This window comes from Mastomys coucha, unplaced genomic scaffold (genome assembly GCF_008632895.1).
Source record: "Mastomys coucha isolate ucsf_1 unplaced genomic scaffold, UCSF_Mcou_1 pScaffold15, whole genome shotgun sequence".
NCBI classification, from domain to species: domain Eukaryota; kingdom Metazoa; phylum Chordata; class Mammalia; order Rodentia; family Muridae; genus Mastomys; species Mastomys coucha.
In genome coordinates this window covers 61,664,209-61,684,230 of record NW_022196897.1, presented here as the reverse complement: position 1 = coordinate 61,684,230, position 20,022 = coordinate 61,664,209, and the positions used below count along the sequence as shown (strand labels likewise).

Here is a 20,022-nt window from a genome sequence, read left to right as displayed (position 1 = left end):
TTCAATGCATTTTGCTAAATTGCTCACTTTAAAAGCCAAGCAAGATAGCTATGTCTGTATGTGCTTGTAATTCCAGCACTCAGAAGGAAGGAAGATCAAGAGCACAATCCAGAGGCTGGAAGGATGGTTCCGTGGTTGAGAGCATTTACCTCTGCTCTTTCAGAGGACTTGGGTTCAATCCCCAGTACCCACGTGGCAGCCAACAACTATTTGTAATTCCAGTTCAAGGGGATTCGATCCCTTCTTCTGAAGTCCTTAGACACCAAAACATGAGGTGCACATATCTTCATGCAGACAAAACTATTGTATACAAAAAATAAAGTAATTTTAAAATGAAGGACTACAAGGCAAAGTCTGGGCAATTGAGAAAGGCCCTGTCTCAAATAAAACAAAGGTTCATCTTGTATTTCTATCAGTAACTTACTTATCAGGGTTCCTGTTTCCTTACACCCTTACCAAGTCATTGGGATATTAAAGGTTTGCTGTTGATTTTTTTTTTAATTTGATAAGCAGAAATTTTCATCTTTTATTTGCCTTTACAGCATCCCATAAAATGTCATTTGCCCCTTATCAGATCTATTTCACAGATGATAACTGGTACAGAAAAGACAAGCAACTGGTAGCCACATCCCAGTGAATGGCCAAGGTCAGGTGCCCAATGCTTTTCCTATAGAATGCTATTCCTCACAGAACTTAGGGAACTCAAGCATCCCCTGGTAGACATAAGACATATATGCACAAAAGCTTTCTGACATCTGCTAAGAGGCCTCCTCTTTAGTGGTCTGATACCAAGACCACATTTCTATATGAATTCTCCTGAGAGTACCCCCTCTGAGAGCAAAGGGAGGGCTCTTATTACTAATCTGATCTGACCTCGCCCTGAGCATTAGCTTGGATTCAATATCTGGGAAGCGGTAGTGTGGTGTTGTTTTTAATTTCCCTGGGACTTATTTCTCTGTGGCCACCCAGGATCTCAGTATTGATCAACATGGTGAGGGTAGGAGTATGTTTCCCTTAGGTTTGAGCTTTATATAGAAGATTTACTTGGGCTTGGTGAAGATAACTCAGCTCAAGTGCTCAAAAACACACACGCGCGCGCGCGCACGCACGCACGCGCATACACACACACACACACACACACACACACACACCCCTCATCATGAACCTATGAGGTAGATATCTTTACGGACTGTTTCACTGATGAAAGTGAAGTTCAGAAATATTAAGTGAATTGCTCAGGGTCTTGCAGTATGTCAGCCACAATGTGGAAAGCACAATGTAGACCTGAACTGAGCTCATTAAGTGGCCTTCCAGCCTCTTCCTCCTCCTCTATTCATCATAGTTAATGGCTTGACTCCTACTCAGGCCCTCAAAACAGAAAGTCAGGGATTTTACCATGTGGTTTACCACTAAGACCTGTGAATCCAGGCTCTTAAATGCCTCTTCTTCTCAACCTTGTTCCTTTCTCTAAACCTATCTTCTTTCTCCAGTTAGATACAATGCCCCCAAGAGTTAGCTTTCCAGTCAGATAATGAACCTCTTGTCCCAGATTAAGACCTGGTTCAACAGCTACTCCTCACAGGAGAGGTCCAGACTCCTCTCAGAAACCTTGTTGAAACTCCCTCGCCCATCATGGTGCCCTACTCCAAACTACTGCCATTGTTTCTTCTTACTCTTTAGGTTTTGGTTTTTTTGTTTTGTTTTTTTTGTTTTTTTGTTTGTTTGTTTGTTTTTGTTTGCACAAGTTGCTTTCACTGCCTCACATGTTCATTCTTCCTTGACCTGAAAAGCTCTTAACTGTTCAGAAAACCAAAGTCACCTAAGTAGCTGGTGGGACACTACGGTATGGTTCAGGGCTCTTTCCTTTATTCAGGGGACCCTATGAGCAAACTTATAGTCCTATCGGTTTGTTTGTAGGAGGGTCTCTCTCCCTCAGTAGATTGAAGGGCACCTCCTGTTAGTTACTTAGCCTATATCTAACCCACAGCACAATGCAGTGCTCACAGGAACTGCTCAGTGGGTTGGTGGAAGATCAAAAGGACAGGACAAACTGAAACAAAAGAAGCAAGGTTAGCATTTATTTATTTATTTATTTTTATTTATTTTTATTGCTCAGTGGGTTGGGGTATTGTATTAAGCTTAAATGCCTCACCGTCTGTCTGAAGCAAAATAGTACTAGAACATTTTCCCCCCAAAATAAGTTAATTTCCACCCAAAATAATGAAGACAAAGAAGACAGAGAGAAGGAAGGACATTCTAGGACTTTGGTGAGGGCTGAGTAATGCAGCTCATCCAACAAAGAAGCATTTCAGCTAGAGAATAGGACACAAGGGGGACTAGGCCAAAGTTCCTGTCATTTACAGAGAGCAGTTGCCAGTGGTATAGTGTCACCATCTACTCCATCCAAACGGACCTGGTGCAAACAGTTCCAAGGTTCATGACTTTCTGTAGAAACTTCCAGTCTTTCCTTTATTCTACTAAAATGAACTTTCCAAAAAGCTGAGGTGAAAATACTTAATAGTCATCCTGCTGCATTAGACAGGAAAGAGTGATGTAAATAAATATGTTCATACTTCTATTGTAACTTTAAATGGAATTCAAGTTTACTCCAAGTTCACTAGCAACCTTGACCTGCTTACTCCCACGCGAAGAGGCCTGCAGGCAGACTTGGGGTCAATAAGAAACTTTGATTCATTGGGATTGTTCTTGCCCTGCCTTCAGAAGGAGGATTTCCCTTTCTAGGAATAGAGCAGCCTATCTGAGTGTCACTGGGGTAGGAGGGAGAATGCCGGGTCACAATGGGTCAGGGGACAGCGTGGGTGCAGATTTGCTGTGAAGTTCCAGGTCCGTGCTGGTGGGCTGGGGTTAAAGCTCAGGATAAGCAGTGGCCCTCCCTTTGGGTGCCGTGCAGAGATGTCCCCGACCTTCCCTATGGCGTGCCTGGAGCGCTGCTATCCTCATCGCTGCTGGGCAGGCGCAGGACTGTGCGTCGCCCCCTCCCTTAGCGCTCACCCGGAGCGCCAGCGTCTCCTCCGCTTGCGGTTTCTGGTCGGCTCCCAGCTGGCCCAGACTTGCTCTAAAGTAGGAGGAACCGCTGTCGAGCGAAAAGTGCACACCGGGTGATTGATGAACTCTTAATAAGACTAACCTTTCCCGCCCCCCACCCCAGACACACACACAGAGGAACCCCACTCCCCATCCCGCCTCCAGGGCGGGCACAGAGGACGCGGCCGCCAGCCGGTAGGGTGATTAACTCACCGTTTGTCTTTCTCGGAGAGTTCCAGGTGGACGCGGGAACACCGGCGAGCACGGCAGCCGGGTCAGCGCGCGCGTCGTGTGGCCGCGCGGACCAAGCCGGCTTTGTGCGGAGCGCCCGACCTCCCCCGCAGGCGGCCGCTATTGTTCCCGGGGGCGACCGGGTCTCTGAGACTGGAAACCACACCAGCCTCCTGCTTACAGTGACCCTAAGGTCCGAGGACCGAATCGGTGCTTCCTTTGTGTTCTCCTGCCAGCCTTGGGGATGGCGTCGGCGCTGCTCCAAGGAATGGCAGACAGGAGTGAGGAACACTGGGAGCAATTCCCCAGAGCAATCCTCGTGTGACCCACTTTCCTGCGCGGCCCAGAGAAGAAGGTGGGGAGGGCTAGGGTACTTGCAGGCCAAGGAAGTGAACAATAGAGCCCTTAATGGGTCTTCCAGTCTCCTTTCTTGAAGAAAGGGCGGCTCTCTCGGCCTGCTTTAAGTCTCTGCCCCACTGGTCCATCATCTATGTATCTGTACCAAAGCTCTCCGTGAATCCTGACTTAGACCGGGATCTCCTTTTCCTCTGGTCCTCTTTAATGTTAAATCGCACTTGGATAAATTTTCCAGACCTTATTGAAAAAAATGAGCCAGACTAGCCAAAGGAGCCAAAGCGTTTTTGTCACGGGCTGTGGGTGTAGCTTAGTGGTAGAGTGTAGATTTGCCATCTGCCATATTTACCATCAGTCCAATTCCCAGGTTGTTTTTTAAACGTAGTTATCGTAAGATGAAGAACGGGAAGACACGTGCAATGAATGGCCTCCAGCCCTACATGGCTGATGGGATGGCATGGTGGCATTTATAGCTCTCTGTTGTGGCAAAAGATTGGGCACCCTTGGGCCTTGGGCCTCCTGCCAGTGGGCAATCTGTTCAGTTTGCTTCACACTAGACCTGACCTAAAATGGATTGTCTTTGAACTTTGCAACTAGACAGGCAGGATGTGAGACCTGAGGGAAATGTTTAAGGAAGGGCTTCAGGCCAGGTTTATAAATCGTTTGACACCGACCTTGGACCCCAAAGGTAAGAGCATTTGTAGAAAACAAGGTAAGCGATGGTCCTCTCTATCACTTTCCTTCAGCACAAGCACAGCAGGAAGGGCAGAGGATTCACCCATCAGGCCTTGCGCTATCCATCCAGGCCTTCTGAAATCTAAATGAGCCAGTCCTTAAAAGTGTGGGTTAGGTAAGGTTGAGTAAGGCTTGGTTAGGGACAACTCAATCTCAGTTGGTTAAGTATCTCAACGTCCAAAGGTCTGTTGACCCAAGTTCTAAATATCCCAACCCGGGGTTGGGGGTGGTGCCTCTGGCCTCTCTTGCATACTCATAAACCTCTGTTATTTTCTTTAAGTTTCTCAAAGAAGGACCAAAGTTTTGTCAAGAACTCCCAGATGAAGACCTTCCTAAACCTGTAAGCTGGGATTCCCCAGTTCTTGACTTCACAAGAAAGTTTCAACCAATTCTCCTGGTAAAGTCAAAACAAACCTGTGACAATCCCTTGAATACTGAAGGTGTAAACAAGCTCGTGTCCCCCCAGGGGGCAAAAACATGGAAGTGTGAGCTTCTTTGTTATTCAAACACCCTCACCCCCACCCTTACCCTTGTGTCCTCCTCTTTACCCTCTCTGAAAGAAAACCTCAACAGATGGAGAGCCTGGGCTCTCAAGCCTGGTGGCTGAGGGGAGCACTTCACTCATTGGAGTGGTTGGTACCCAGTGAGGGAGCTAGGACAGTAGCTAGCGTTGGAGATCACAAGTTAGTAGTTCTTATAGCCAGAAATTTGAAAACTCTTGTTCAGCAAAGTTAGCAGCCTCTGGGACCTCAGAAACCAATTTAGCAGACACACCAGATAGGGACTGGGCTTGGGGTTGAACCAAGGGGAAGTACAAGCTCCATATTCTCTTCCTCTCTCCCATTTGAAAGCTTGTACAAAGAAATGGTACAAATGGATGTTTAACTTAATGATTCTATCAGAGGCAGATTTTCCTCTGTCAATTCCCTGGACGAGGTTGGTCTGAAAGCTAGAAACCAGAATATGTACTTGATCCTCTTTCTTTCTCCCCCCTTTCTTTCTCTTTCTTTCTTTCTTTCTCTCTCTCTCTCTTTCTTTCTTCTTAACCTCCTTACCAGTGGCCAGGGCTACCCTCCAGGGCTTTCCATGACAACTTCCCATCCTCTGACTAGCTCAATGGATCTAGGCATTCCACTCCAGAACCGACCCAAGGTTTCCGGGGATGCGAGGAAAATGTTCCCTCTTCCTCCACCCCCACCTCCATTTTGCAGCAGGGCCATACCTCTTTGCCTGACTGCCATTCTACGTTAAATCACATTCGATTGCCTTGGACGAAACAACCAGGGAGGCCCAAATGACTGCCACCCATGAGTCAAACTCAAGGACCTGATCGCTTTCCTTTAGATCCAATGCCCTACTCTACCGGAGATCCACAATCTTCCCAATCCCCCCTCGACCAGCCCCCGCGCCCCAAAAGCTGTGGAGAAAAAGGAGGTCTGCCCAGGGCTGGAACGAAGTCATCCTGCCCCTTCATCAAAAGAGGTAGACCTCCCAAGATCAACGCCCTCCGAAGGGGCCCAGGCGCTCCTCCTTTCTGGCATCTTTTCTGTTGTGGCTAATGCTGTCTCTGCAGAGGACCAGAAAGGAATCCATCCGCTGGCACAATGGACTCTGGACTTCGGGTAGACCTAACTGCTTTGGGGCATCCTCAACCGGGCGGTGAAGCCTGTGGGGGCAGAGGAGCGCCGTGGGAGAGGAGCGTCGTGGGAGAAAGACAAGCTAGGGTGATGCTTCCCTACCCATGCCAACTTCCCGCGTCTGGTCTTGAAGCGAGAGCGGAGGCCTGAGACCCGGGCGCCATTGCTGGCCAGGCTCCCCTCCCCCACGCTTCTTTCTTTGCTTCTCGAAGACCCGGGAGGGAGGAGGCGGCGGGCTCCTCGGTGGATAGAGCTGCTATTGTGACCTTCCCGGGCTGAGCGGGGAACCCAGCGGAGTGTGTACTGCCCGCGGTGGCGGGGGAGGAGGTGACTGTGTGCAAGCCTCGAGTGCAGAAGGGGTGGCACCGGGAAATAAATAAAGGCTTGCAACCTCGGGCACTTGGACCCTTCAGAGGGCGTTTGGTTGCGTTTAGACCTGGGTGCTTCCTAACACTAATTGCAGGCTCAAGAGGAGCGGGATTTATGGCGAAGGCCAAGGCGGCTTGTTTATAATTTATGAAGTTTTAAATGGTTGTGCCGCGGGCCCAGCTCTCTCGGGCGGGCTGCCGCGTGGGAGTGTGCCCTCCCAGAACTCGCCGCCGCCCCCACCCACGCTAGGAGCCAGTGTGCCTGTCACGTGACTCGCGTTCGTGGCAGGAAAGAACCGAGCAATTCTCTGAAGTCTCCAGAACTTCAGAAGGTAGGCGAAGGCGGCAGGTTTGGTCGAAGCGACCCCTCCCCCTTCTTTCCAACATCCTCCCTCCACCGCGGGGCCTGTGAGGCTGCGGCTGCCTGGAGAGTGGGAACCCCCAACCTGACACTTCCTTAGAGCCTATGTGTGAGAGGAAGCTGATGTCAGCCGGGCTAGACACTGTTTAAAGTTAATCCATGAAACCCTAAGCCACAGATGACACTTGGGGTTTAGCAGACACCCGCAGACTCAGCAGATACTCCTGCGGTAACACACCGCGCTGGGAAACGCCTGGAGCCATGATGCATTATGTATTTTTATTATTATTTATGGTATGAAGAGGAGATGAGAGAAACCGGGCTGAATCTAAAGAGCCTGACAATTCATCTATTTAATATTTAGCCAGTTAAGAAAGGTGGCTGTGGTTCCCTACCAGGCAGCTGGCATTTCTTTGATTTCCGTAAGAGCTTAAAAAAAAAATCATTTCTAACAATTATAAATTCTACCTAGGAATGCAAGTTTCAGAGAAAACAATGTTAAGCCTTGAGAGTGGGTAAAATATGCCTTCGATTGAAATCATTTATTCTGTTGATACACTTCTACAACATATATACTTTAAACTTGCTCAGATAGAGTGGAATTTTGCAAAAGGATATCCCCTCCCACCCCCAGCCTAACATGCCATTTTTTAAAACAGCACAAAGGAACAAGGAAACTAAATATTATTTTGAGCCATCATTACTGAGCGAAACACAAACATCCAAATAGAAAACGATTGCTGTTGCACCAGGAGAGTAGAGGTTATTTCCACACAATGGGAATTTCACCAGTGTCACCAGGCTGCTAGTGGGAGTTGCATATTTGCCAAACCAACTAGAGATGCGTGGGTGGACTTTGCTGAAATACAAAATAATTGAACCTTGTCAGAAGGCCTTTCTCCAAGTGCCCCCTTCTATAGAAGTGGGTGTAAGTGCTCGACCCTAGCTAGAGTCACACTAATAATATTTACAAAACGATTATAAATTCTGTAGACTTTTTGCCCGGTTTGCACAAAGAAACGGGAGTAAGCAAGGTGTTTAGGCGTGTTGTGTTCCATTAATGAAATTTTACACTGTGAAGAATGTTTATTTTCTTTAGAAATGAATTGCTGACCACTACAAAAGAAAAATTTGCGAGCACTTCCTAGAGGGGGAAAAAAAACCTGATGTTTGTTTCTACATAATCATTTCTTTTTATACTACTGCACTTTAGCTTTTCATAGCTTAATCCTTCCTGTTTCTCTTATGCTTTTTCTTTGATTGTCAGAGTTTTTTTCCCAAAGTTTAATTTTTATTATTTAATGCAGAAAAATGAACTCCCCCCCCCCATAACGATCATGTATATATATAGAAAGAAGTGGTAGAAAGAGCCGAGCCTAGCCGTGCAGGCGCAGGTCTGGTAAAGCCCTACTGCAACCACCCCACTTCCTCTAATTACTGCTGCCCAATTTTAAGAGCGCAAATGCAATCAAGTATTTCTCTACGCCAATTTTGTGCAATAGGTTCCGAATAAATAAAATATTTTCCAGAGGGTCCTTCCCCCAACCCCAGATCATACAGCAGGATGAAGACAGAGTGATCTGCTTGCAGATTGTGTGTGATTAACACAGATACACTTCCAACTGAAAAAAAAAGGTTTTATTCTAAATGTTTGTTCAAATAGTACCAGACAATTTGAAATCAATAAGCTGTGTCGAGTGGTGAGGGCTTCGGCTGTTGAGAAACGACTAGCATGAGCCGTGCTATGCCACCGGGCTGCCTGACTCTACCCATGAAGGACCATTTGTGATCTCAATCCTTGAACATCAACTACAGACACCAGCCACGGTTACAACTGTTCAAAACTATTCTCTCAACTAGTTCAGACCAAGGGGACTAAAGAGGTGAAATGTGCCCTCCCCCCCAAGGCCTGGGAGCGCGTACCTAGGCCCGGCTGCAGAATTCTACAAATATACACATAAATACATTAAGACGAGGATAAATAATCAGGGAAACGAAATTACTCGCTTCAAATAATAAATATAGATTGTTTAGTCCGATGCAGTCTTTGCAGGAGGGGAAGGAGCGTTATAAATTAAGGTCTCTGAAACTAAGCTTGACAGAAGGGCCAGGCCCGGGGTTCTCTAGGCTCTAGTCCCTCTTCAGGACACGCCACGAATGGGTCTAGGACTTACCTTAGGGACACTATTACCAGATTAGAGTCCCTCGGTCCGCAGTTTATGGCACTGTCAGGTTTACAGGGGAGGATCCTTGCGGCTGATTTATGGCGAGTCACCCAAAGGAGGACGCGCCCTGAGGGGAGGCCCAGTCGCATCAGCCTCGGCCGCTGGAAGCCCCGAAACTTGTGAGGCATCCGCCAGGCCAGATCAGGGAGGGGGGTTCCCCTAAACTGCCCCCTCGGGCCCCGCCCCGCCCCGCCACCACCCCTGCCACCAAAACCAGAGAGGTAATTGCGCCTGGCCGGCGGCAACCGCTACAGATGTGTCAGTTTGGGGGCCTCGGGCAGGCGTCCCTGAGACGAGTGGTGAGCCGAGAGATCTGTGTAGGTGGGATGAGGGTCGCACGGTCCGTGGTGATGGTTGCCAGGGATTTGCGCGGCGCAGCTGTAGTCCACGCTGGCCGAAGACGGGTGCGAGAGGTGGCCCAGATTGAAGACCGGCCCGGACGCGGGCGCCATGGAGTCGACGAAGTTGCCGCCCACGTACACCGGGCTGCCCTGCAGGTTGGCGCTGGCGAAGCCGCCGCCGTTGCTCGCCATGGGGTGGGGCTCGAATTCGGGCGCCGGGTACCGCTTCTGCTGCGGCAGGCAGCTGCTGAGCGGAGCCGTGTAGGCTGCCAAGCCGTACATATTGGGCTGCGATTTGGCGAAAGCGGGCGGCGAGGGTGCGTCGTAGGCCAGGCCGGGAACCGGCGGCAGCTGGCCGGAGTAAGCCACGTGGCCCGCCGCTCCTCCAAGAGGTGGACTGCGCTCCGGGGACTGGCCGGCCGGAGAATGCAGGATGCCCTTGGCCTTCTGGTCCTTCTTGTACTTCATGCGACGGTTCTGGAACCAGATCTTGATCTGGCGTTCGGTGAGGTTCAGCAGGTTGGCCATCTCCACGCGGCGCGGCCGGCACAGGTAGCGGTTGAAGTGGAACTCTTTCTCCAGCTCCACCAGCTGAGCACTCGTGTACGCCGTGCGCACCCTCTTGGATGCCGGGCCGGGTGGGCTCTTGTCCTCGCAGTTCTCTCCTGGGCAAGGAGGGAGATAGAAAGGGTGCTGAGTGAGAAGTAAGAAACCCCAGAGCGGAAAGAGATGCTTCTCTGTCTCCACGTTCCTCTCCCCCCCCTCACCTCCATCCCTATCTAGAGCAGGGTGGGGTCTATTGGGAGGTATCAGTCTTTTGGGAACATTCGTCCCACACACCTCTGGGCCTACCTGTCCGTCACACCTGTAACCTCCCTGCCTTACTCTGCCCCCTCTCCTTCCCCTCCATCCTAGCCCTTCGTTTCATCCAAAGGCCATAAAGGGCATTATGGTGAGGCTAAGAGAAGTTCATGAGACACTCTCCCACCAAAAGAGCCAGACTTCTTTGAGCACCCCTCCCAACCTCTGCTGATTGGGGCTGGGAACTAAGATGGGGATCTGAGGCAGCTCCAGCCTGCCTTGTTTGTTTACAGGTCAAACACTCCACTCCAAAGAGCAAAGAAGGAAGTAGGGGGTCTTGGCACCCCACTCAAGTCAGGTGCACCCAAAGGCTGGGAGGTGATAATACCTCCCCCCCCCAAGATACTGCCCTGGAGTTTTAGGGGATCCCAAGGCCAGGCTGAAATCATGTTGCATATGGCAGTGCTAGGAGCAGCAGCCTCAGCACCAGCTTCACCTCCCCTGCCACCCCTCAGCTGCTTGTCCACTCCTTCACTGGGAAGACAAATGGATTCCTCCTGGGAGGGAGGGCCTGTGTCTGAGCTAAGGAGGGAGGGGCAGAGGAGGGAGCTTTCAGGCAGGAAGACACTTTCCCTTAGGAGCAACAGCCCAGGGAGCATCAGGCAGAACAGAGACCTGATAACAAATCATATCTCGGGCTTCAGACTAGCCCTGGACCGGGAAAAGAATCCCCATCAAGAACACAAAGCTAGACGTTTTCAAGCAGCAGCAGTCTGAGCAACCAGAAGGCATCAGTTCCTCACGGTGCCCACCTTCTTTCAAACTCAGAGTGGACCACTCTAAGCTCTAGAGTCTCCCTTTCAAGGGCAAGAAAGGGACAGCTGCTCTTGTTCCTAATTATTTTCTCCCCCCTAGAACATGCTCTTCCCTGTTCCTGTTCCGGCTTCACTAGAGTGGACTGAGTCTTGAAGGCCTTGGAGCCAGCCATACCCGTTAGATTCAAGTGCACCACTTTGCACTTCTGTGGATCTGGGAGAAGTGAGGATGTTCTTTGGAAAGTTAAATAAAATAAATGGATAATGTTTATAACTTATTTGGGCATGGGTCTTTTCCTTCTGTATGGGCATTGATTGTTTCTTCTTGAGTTTCTGTTTTAAAACAAGGTCTCTTAACGGTTTCTGAAAAGTCACTATGCTTCCCAGACTCTCCTTGAACTCAACACACTCCTGTCTCAGTCTTGAGTGGTGAGATTATGGGTGTATGAAACTATACCCAACCTATCTTCACATTTTGAAGGGCTGTTGAGTAGAAGAGGGAGCTGAGTTATGACCAGCAGCCAGGGAAGGCAGAGAATATGTCAGTATAAGGAAGGACTTTCTATTAATAAGTATGGGACCAGTCTAACAGTGGAACCAGCAATGAAAGAGTGCCCTATCTCTGCAAGGCTATGTACCCAATCAAAGTCACTAAATCGGATAGACATTTCTACACAAATGAGAGTTTGGATACATTGTTGCTAAGATTGCCCTTTTAGCTTAGAGTCTCTTGGTTCTTGGATAATAGGTTCTTAGGGCCCATTTGAAGGGATGACCTGCTTAGAGAACTACCTGAAGTAGCACAGCTGTTCTTCTGCTTCGAGTTCTGTCGGGATTCTTTCATCCAGGGGAAGATCTGCTTGCTGATGGTGGATGAAGAGCTGGAAGCATTGGGCCCCGCCTTGGTCTTCTTGGCAGGCACTCCACTTCCAGGATTGGAGGGTGAGGATGGGGGCAAGGTGGGTGGTGGAGGAGGAGGTTGTGGTGGCTGCTGCTCTGAGTTCAGACCAGGAGGTTGGTTGCCACCACCCCCACCCTGGCTGTTCCCAGTGCCAGGCCGCATGCAGCTACTACCATTGAGTTCAGCTCCTTTGTGGGCTGGGGCTCGGAGAGGTGCAGAGCTCTGGATGGAGCAGGCAGAACTTGGGTAATCACTGTCCAGGGAGTTGGCAGCAGCAGGGGGTGGGTAGGGCTGATGAGGAGTGCTGTAGCCATATGTGTCAGTGGCTTTGCTGTATCCATAGCCACCAAAGAGTCCTGGGTTCTCATAGTAGGCAGCCTTCTGCATGGTGCACTCAGGAAGCTCCAGGGCCTGCTGACCCTGGTCAAATAACATTGACTACCACTGTCTCCTTCTCCTCCAAGGCCAGTGTCTGCTGAATCTTGAGAGAGCTGGGCCAGCTACCAGACTCTAGGTGACCTGCCAAGAAGAAAAGTGAAAGATCCTAGAGGGACTGTTATTGGCAAGACCAATCAGTATAGAAGGCCAAGAGCATGCTCTCAGCTTCCCATTCCTGCCACCTTGAAGCAGAAGGATGGGCAAGGACGGGGTGGGGGGGCAGGGGGGAATGGGGCTCCATTTACAGAAACTCTTGAAAAAGTTGGACATTTTCTCCTAAATGTAAGATCTTCCCTTCTCCTGAGCTCACCTTTAGCCTAGGGAAGGAGTTCCTTCCAACCCAAGATTCTCTTGAACAATTGTCTTTCTCCAAGATTGTCAGCATAGTTTTTGAGGCTGCTCAGGAAACCACTTATGACTGGCCGACTCTTCCCCTAAACTATGAACTCCTAAAAGAGAGGGATTGTGTTTTATTCATCTACATATTACTAGCATTAAACACAGTGCCCTGCGTGTAGTAAGTACAATAAATGGTTATTGAATAGCTGGATGAATGGGTCACAGTCAGTCAGTCTTTGGATAATCCTGGGGTTTGGTTTTGTTTGGTGCTGGAAATCAATCCCAGGACTTAGTGTGTGCTATGTGGGGTCTCATACCCCCAAAACCTTAATTTCCATGCTTTGATAGATAAAAGAAAAAAAAAACATTGCACACCCAGAGTTTCTAGAGCTTCCTTCCAAAAGTATACTTTCCACTTGGTTTCAAAATCACACCATCTTTTTTGAAGACCCAGACAGTCCATTTGGATGGCAGAGTGAGAATCTACACAGCTAGTTTTGTGGGTCAGCACTATGAAATCTACCGTGTAAAAAACTAGGTAGTAAAAAAATCAAGAAAGACTTAAAGACTCCCAGACTTACTTTGAAGAAAAAAAAAGTTCTTTTTCTTCACATTTTTCTATACCCTTTACTTTGTCCTCTTCCTACTTTTAAAAGAGTGTCCCTGAAAATGGGTGATCTAGACTTTGAAGTGTTTGTTGCGTGACTGAATGGTGAATGCTGTCATAACTTTATCATTTCCCTGTGGATCTTTACATAAACAGATATTATTATTGACCTCTGCTCTGGACCTTCCATACTGCCCTACCTCCCATCCAACCTATAACCAATGATAGAAGTTCTCCTGACATGATGAATGGACCCAGAATAAGAAGGATGGGGGGGAGTAAGAAAAATTCTCCCCCTTTTGTATGCCCTGACTCTTCATGGGGGATGCTTTTCCCACCCTTCTGAAAGGTTCCTGAGGAGTTAATGTATAACTAATATCATTCAATCACTTTTGTCTGTCTGATAAAGAAAACTCACTGGTCAGCTCTCTGGTTCTAATTCTTGATCTCATCTTTCAGGCAACATTTCTTTCCAAAAACTCTCCCTGGTCCCATCACCATGGGAGAACTTAGCATGCAACTTCTAGCAAGTCGGATTTAAACACAAGAACCAGAATAGTTCTGTATTTTCACCAGAAAGACCAACCAAGTATAAAAAACTCTCCAAATTAGCCTTTGTTTGGTAGTATTGTTCCCCATTTTGTTTTAGAATATAAGTAAATATGTCATTTATCTTGATGAGAGACAGGGCCCTTCTCAATGGGTTGCAGTAATATATAAATGTGTGCAGTTAAGATATCTACCTAACAAAGCTAGACTAATTCATTTGATTAGTTTTCAATACCAATCTCAGACTGCTAGAGTTACCAAATAGTAAATAGACAGTTAAGTCCTCAGTCTGTGACTAATATTTATATGTTTGCCCCAGGCCAAAGAACCTGGCATGCTGGCTTGCTAAATTCTAGGGCTTTTCAGGAATCCTTCTTACTTCTGAATGTCTAAATGGTCACATCAAGCTTCTGAGACCACCAGAATTTGCTGCTGCTTTGTCATTCCTTGACAACTGTGGAAGCAAAACATCCCCCTCCTGCCTCCTTGCTGACCAAGTTTGTCCTGAATGGTGGACCAGTTAAAATAGATTCTTGAGGAACTAAGCAAGCCTGTGGGACAGATGACTTTGCATATTATTTTTGCTCTGTGGCATGTCCCTAGAAAACTCTCTCTATAAAAAGACTCAGAAGTGCAGCTAGAGCATGGAACCAGTCATCCCCTGCCTGTTAACACTGTCATAAGGAATTTCCAGACCTGCTTCATGGCCTAATGTCCATTTCTCTACAAGCATGGGTAGCAACTGTGTTGTTCTTTTTGGGGGAAGAAAGAAAGAAAGAAAGAAAAAGCCTTCACAGCACCACCAGATAGAAGCCTTAAGAAGCCCCTCGTCCAAAGCATGATGACCTGAGAATATTGTTACAAAACTGAAGGAAAAAAAAAAAAACAGTTTATTTCTTTCCAGAAATCCCTACTCCTTGTGAACTCTGCTTGAACCTAAAAGGCAGGACCAGGTCATAAATCATTTGGACAATGGTCAACTGTTCAGTGGCTCATCTTTTCCATCACCCCCCACCCCCGTTAAGGCTTTCTTTTCTCACCCTTTGGTACCTTCGCTCATTTGAGCACCAAGACCCAAATGCTTGGGGGTGGGGGGATGGGGGGGAGTGTCAGTTGATCAGGACTTCTTGTTTTGGAGTAGTCCTCCGTTTCCCTCTCTCCTTCTGCTTAATTCCTCCTCCTCCTCCTCCTCCTCCTCCTCCTCCTCCTCCTCCTCCTCCTCCTCTTCCTATCCACCCCCCACCCTCACTCCAGCCCTAGGAATGAGACTGTGCAGCCACTCAATCCCCTAAAGCACCCCTGGACCTCTTAGGAAAGAGTCGCCCAGACAGGCTAGTCATTTTCCAAAGTCCCTGGAAGTTACCCAATTCCATTTGCAGGCCTGAAGACAGGGCCAAATGGTTTCCAACCGGAAGGAAGGCCAGGCACCCTCTCAGAGCTCCCACCACTCACTCTCCAGTCATGCCGGCCCGCCCAGCTGGCCTAGCCTCAGAAGCACCGGACTCCTGATACTTGCTCACTGCACTTAATTCTGCCCAGATCAATACCTAATATGATACCGAATAAATAAAAGGCGCTCACAGCGGCCAGGGGACAGGGTTATTAAGCAGCTGGAGCTCTCACGGTGCATATCAATGCACCTGTCATTGTGGTTTGTAACAAAATTTATGACTGTGACCACGGCAGCAGTAAACGCTTCAGTAAGGAATGAAAAGAAAAACACTTCCCAAGGCCCGGCACTTTTCAGAAGTGGAAAGCAGGCTCCGCGTAGGAGGCTGCCCAGCAAAAGAATCCCCTACTCCGCACTTTTCCCCGTTTACACACCCTGCTTGCGAGCTGCGGGGATTTATATAAAGCGGCCGGCGCCAGCCTGGCCTAGTAGCAGCGGTGCTCGGATGCCCGAGTTGGAAAGAGAGGATCGCAAGCCCGGCCGAGGACCACAGACCAGCTGCCCGACTGGTCTCGGACTCTAGGAGGCTCGATGGATGCCAGGCGTTCGCTCCCCCGCCCGAGGCGGCCACGGGAAGGCCGCCGGAGAGGGAGGCTTGGGCTGGGAGGGAGGCCACAGTCTCTGGCTGTGTCTAGCGCTGCTGTGGTATTGAATAGCGCACTGCCACCGTCAGTCGGTGCCAGTCTTGGGTGCCAGAAGTGGAAGGTGACGGGACACTGCTTATGTCAGTTTCTCTTAAAATTCTTGGAGGTTTAAGTTGGTCTAACCTCCACTCCCTATTTTGTCTAACCCGGGTCTTCCAATAACCCACGGATCTCATCCTGGAGGCGGAGACTTTTATTGGGCATTCTTGTTACTTCAGTGGAACGGAGCGATGACACTCTTTGCTCTGGGGGCTTTGCTACTTCTGGGAAACCAGTCTTCAGCGGGTTTGCTGAGAAGAGAATTGACTGCCCACTTTCTCCCGACCCCTCGGCCCGAGCCTCTTCTGCCCTTTGGGAAGCCCAGGACGCCCATTCTAAATCATTCCAGTTTAGCGGGATAACTCAGTACTGTAACAGACCCTGCATTTAAGACATCGGACGCACTCTATTAAAGCGCCATAAATTTGAAGGCCGACGATCGGTTCTCATGTAACAGGCGGCAGTTCACACTGAGGTGATCCACTTCAAAGCCACCCTTTGTTTTATGTCTTGATGTATGAATCCTGGGATGGCTACCTTGACTTGAAGGGGGGGGGCATGGAAATGTAGTGCAATTATTTATTTGTTTATTTAAATTACCCCCACTCACCACAATTTTACATGTGTATTTTCTTGAATTTTATCTCTAACACTTTTTGTAGGCTCTTCAGTTTTCTTTGGTATTCTGCGGAAGCAGATCTGGAACAAAATGGAAAATCCAGTAACAGCCGGTTCTGTCTTACAAACATACCAGGAGAGCCTCTACCCCCTTTAAGGGTGTCATAATCAATGTGACTATTGTATGTGGTGCCTGCAGCTATTCCAGACGCTTTGGCCCCAGCAGAATGAAGACACAGTTGGATCCAGGGGAGCTTGAGGGCAAAATCTTTGGCTGGATGGGGGAGGGGAAAGAGAACCTGGTCATGAGGAAAGGACCAGGGGGTGAGCCAAGTGGGTCAGCTCGCTCAGAGAAGCCTTGAAAGAAGGTGGGAGGAAGCTTACAGGTTAGAGGAACAGTAAAGGAGGGTAGATATGTAGGTGCACCTGGGTGGATGTTACTGGAGCTTCCCCCTCAGGGTCCGAGTAAACCGGGAGTTGGGGGCTAGCTAGATCCTGATTTGCACATTATATCTCTGACTCAGCCAGCTTTCTTGGCTATATTAGAGAATACCTACACCATTCTGAGTCTGAGCTGCTCAGTTCTGGGTCGGGACTAGGCTGTGAACCGCCTAAGAAAGCAACAACCGTCCCTATCTCAACCCCAAACTATCACCAAGCCAAACCGCCCACCACTGCAGCTGCTCAGCGTGCGCTGGCCTCTGGTCAGGTGAAAGGATGGAGAGGCAGTCTCTCTCTTGCATCTGCCCTGTGCAATTTGTCGACTCAGTAGTTTGCAAACACTAAACTGCGCCCGGGAAAACCCCACACAAAGCTTTCAGGGCGCTTCTAAAGACTAGAGAGCGTAGCCATAAGCCTTTGAAGTGACCTTTGGCTCATGCGGCAATAACTCACCCCTTAATGAACACCCAACGGAAGCGCCTCAGAGAGATCCCAGCCCGGTAGGACTCCTAACTTCGCGCCCCGACTTCAGCTTCTCAAGACGACCTGGGTTGGAGAAGGGCCCTCATTTGTCTGCTTTCTACACCCCAGTCCCCTTGGCTGGGCCCCGGAGGGTGACACAATGTAGGTGCAGGGGTTATCAGAATGCTCAAACCGGTGGCGGCAGTCCCTAGACTGTTTTATATAATACAATCGCATGGGTCGACATCAACCTGCGCAGGTTGATCATTTTTACTTATTTCTTAGAAGGCTTCTTTAGAAATAGGATCACTCCCTGAGAAGAAGAGCCTCGCAGTCCCAACGCATCTAGCTAAATTTTGCTTTCCAGGCGCTGAGGAACCCGGTAAGTTCGTGCCTGGGTTTTTTTGGTTTTTTTTTTGTTTTGTTTTGTTTTGTTTTGTTTTGTTTTTTTAAATGGTGAGGGGTACTCTCTGAGCTCTGGGTACAGGGGTCTTAGGAAATGGAAAGGGGAAAGGATCCCAAGTTAGCTGGGTCACAAGCAAAACATCCCCCTCAACCCTCAGAGCTCTCCTCTGCGTTTCCTCCCCTGTCCTGCTTCAAGCCACACAGTACTGGCCTAATTTTGGCTTTTGGGTGCCCCCAATCGTGGACTGAACCAGGCTAACTTCGTCCTGCCTGAGTTCCAACACACTTTTCCAAGGCAGAAACTTCAGAAACAGAAGGGAGTCTTGTCTGCTAGCTGTTGGGGAAGATCTGATGCCAGACATACCCCCATACCCCACCCACCAGCAGTACCCAGGGAAAACTCTTCAGGATAGGGCCAGAGTAGAGCCTTGGTGAGGATTATTGAAAATTTCGGGGAAGTTATAAGTGAGTGCTCCATGGGGCCAAATGAAATGCTGCTTGCAGTAATTGGATTCAGCTGACTAAGCTGGCAGGCTCGCAGCTCCGAGGCAATGAGCAAAGAAAAATGTCCACCAACTTCAAATTCTGATGGAGCCCAGTGCAGCTGATTGACAAAACAACTTTTCTTGTTCCCTTTGATGGCTAAGACCTTGGAACTCAGTCCTCCTCCCACTGGGGACTGTCCCAACTTAAATTTAGACAGTGCTTCTCGCTTTGGGGTTCCATCTCTGGGGTAGTCCAGTACCTGATATGGCCCACTTCTGCTCACAGGGCCACTCACCTTGCCTTGGTTGGGGGGAAAGACCTGTGATATTTGTCTTCTACACGTCTAGCCTGAAGCCACGAGGAACAAGTCAACAAAGGATATGAGGAATGCAGGAACCAATATGATTTAGCTTTCACCACATAGGGTTATTTGGAGAGAAGGACCCAGAAACACTAAACCTGTTCATCATTGTAACAGCCAAAGCCTGTGCTGATGAGACACTGGAGAACCCTCTCAAACTCCTCAGGGTAGTTTTTCTTGGGGGGGGGGGGTGTTTAATTTCAGAGACTTTTTTTTAACTCCTATGGGGGAACATAGGAAGCCAAGAGCAAGAGGTAAAGGTTGAGTGTGTGAAGGTGGCTCCCAGAACAATGCAGGGAACTGGCTGGCCACACGGTTTATTTTAAATATGGATAAACCAGTCCTCCTGCACCCAGCCCAGCAGTCCAAGACACAGAATTAATATGATGTTCCATCTTACTTTGGCAGTGACAGTGTAAAAAAAAAAAAGTCTCTTTTTATTCATTCTATTTTCAGTCCATTCTCATAATTTGCCCTCAAAATACTAACTCCAGCCCCTAGTCCGCTTAACAAACCTATTCCTCAAACTGCTGGGCAACCCCCCCCCCCCAATGCTGCCGGCCACCCTCTAAGCCTGGTAAGGTACTGTCCTCTTAACCTTTTGTAGGCGGGGAATGTCCCCCATAAAAGCGCACCTCGTTACGATTAATCACCGTCCTCGATGTATATGTAGAAGTGTATGTAGGTCTGCGGGCTGCCTCACCAATTGGCAATAATCAAGATCACAGATTACACAAAATAAATCATATTTAGTATCCCGCTCAGGGCAGCAAGCAGCCCTGTGCCCAAAGATTTCCATTTTGTCATGCAATTGCTTACCTGGATCCCAATTTATCATAAACCTGGTGTCCTCGGTCTCAGAGTGGGCGCCAGTGGGGGGCAGAGCTAGCCTTCCCCCTTTGTCTGCAGACAACAGTGTCCCAACCCTGGTCTTGCGCGCTTGCAGACTCGGCCATATACCAGAGCACACGGAATTCCCGGTAGAACGGAACCAGGCTGAGGTTCAACTACCAATAAACGCTGGAGGAACGAGTTCGTAGTCCCCAAGCTGGCTTCGCCTGCGTTGCTCGCTGGTCGGTCCACCCGCCCGCCGGTCCGCTCCCAGGCCCAGAGCGGCGGCCACTGGCTCCCCCACCCACTCCTGGGTTCCTGCCCAGCCCTCCCAGGCCCCCCAGAGCTCGGGGTTTGTTTTGCTTTCGGAACGTGGTCCTTTCTGAATTTGGAGAGAGCCCCGGAAACCCCCTCATAGTCGGGAAATACAGACGCTGCCTTCAAATGCGAGCATATTTGTTCACGTGACCCCGAGGGAAGATTGTACTGATTGAGGCTGAAACTTTCACGCCATCCAGCCCAAGAGCGCAGCCAGGCC

General features: G+C 49.0%; 1 protein-coding gene and 1 long non-coding RNA gene across 11 annotated transcripts in view; both read right to left on the bottom strand.

Annotated features, from left to right (window-relative positions):
• Nucleotides 1–2,070: 2,070 nt before the first annotated feature.
• On the bottom strand, nucleotides 2,071–3,628 carry LOC116092027. Its single transcript, XR_004119150.1, has 2 exons — nucleotides 3,259–3,628; nucleotides 2,071–3,094 (listed from the first exon to the last, which is right to left on the bottom strand). It is a non-coding gene; the product is annotated as an uncharacterized LOC116092027 (long non-coding RNA).
• Nucleotides 3,629–6,998: 3,370 nt separating this feature from the next.
• The window catches only part of Hoxd3 (homeobox D3), a 37,022-nt gene continuing 23,998 nt past the window's right edge, over nucleotides 6,999–20,022 (bottom strand). For 5 of the 10 annotated variants that reach the window (XM_031370657.1, XM_031370667.1, XM_031370666.1 and 2 more), the window contains 2 exons: nucleotides 11,706–12,333; nucleotides 6,999–9,962 (listed from right to left, as the gene is read on the bottom strand). In XM_031370657.1, coding sequence (XP_031226517.1) covers nucleotides 9,205–9,962; nucleotides 11,706–12,249 — 1,302 coding nt within the window. In that variant the 5' untranslated portion in view covers nucleotides 12,250–12,333 and the 3' untranslated portion in view covers nucleotides 6,999–9,204. Of the gene's footprint in view, nucleotides 9,963–11,705; nucleotides 12,334–12,562; nucleotides 14,753–17,392; nucleotides 17,486–19,472 lie in introns of those variants that run through there. The other 5 variants (XM_031370659.1, XM_031370661.1, XM_031370660.1 and 2 more) reach the window with 5 other exon arrangements.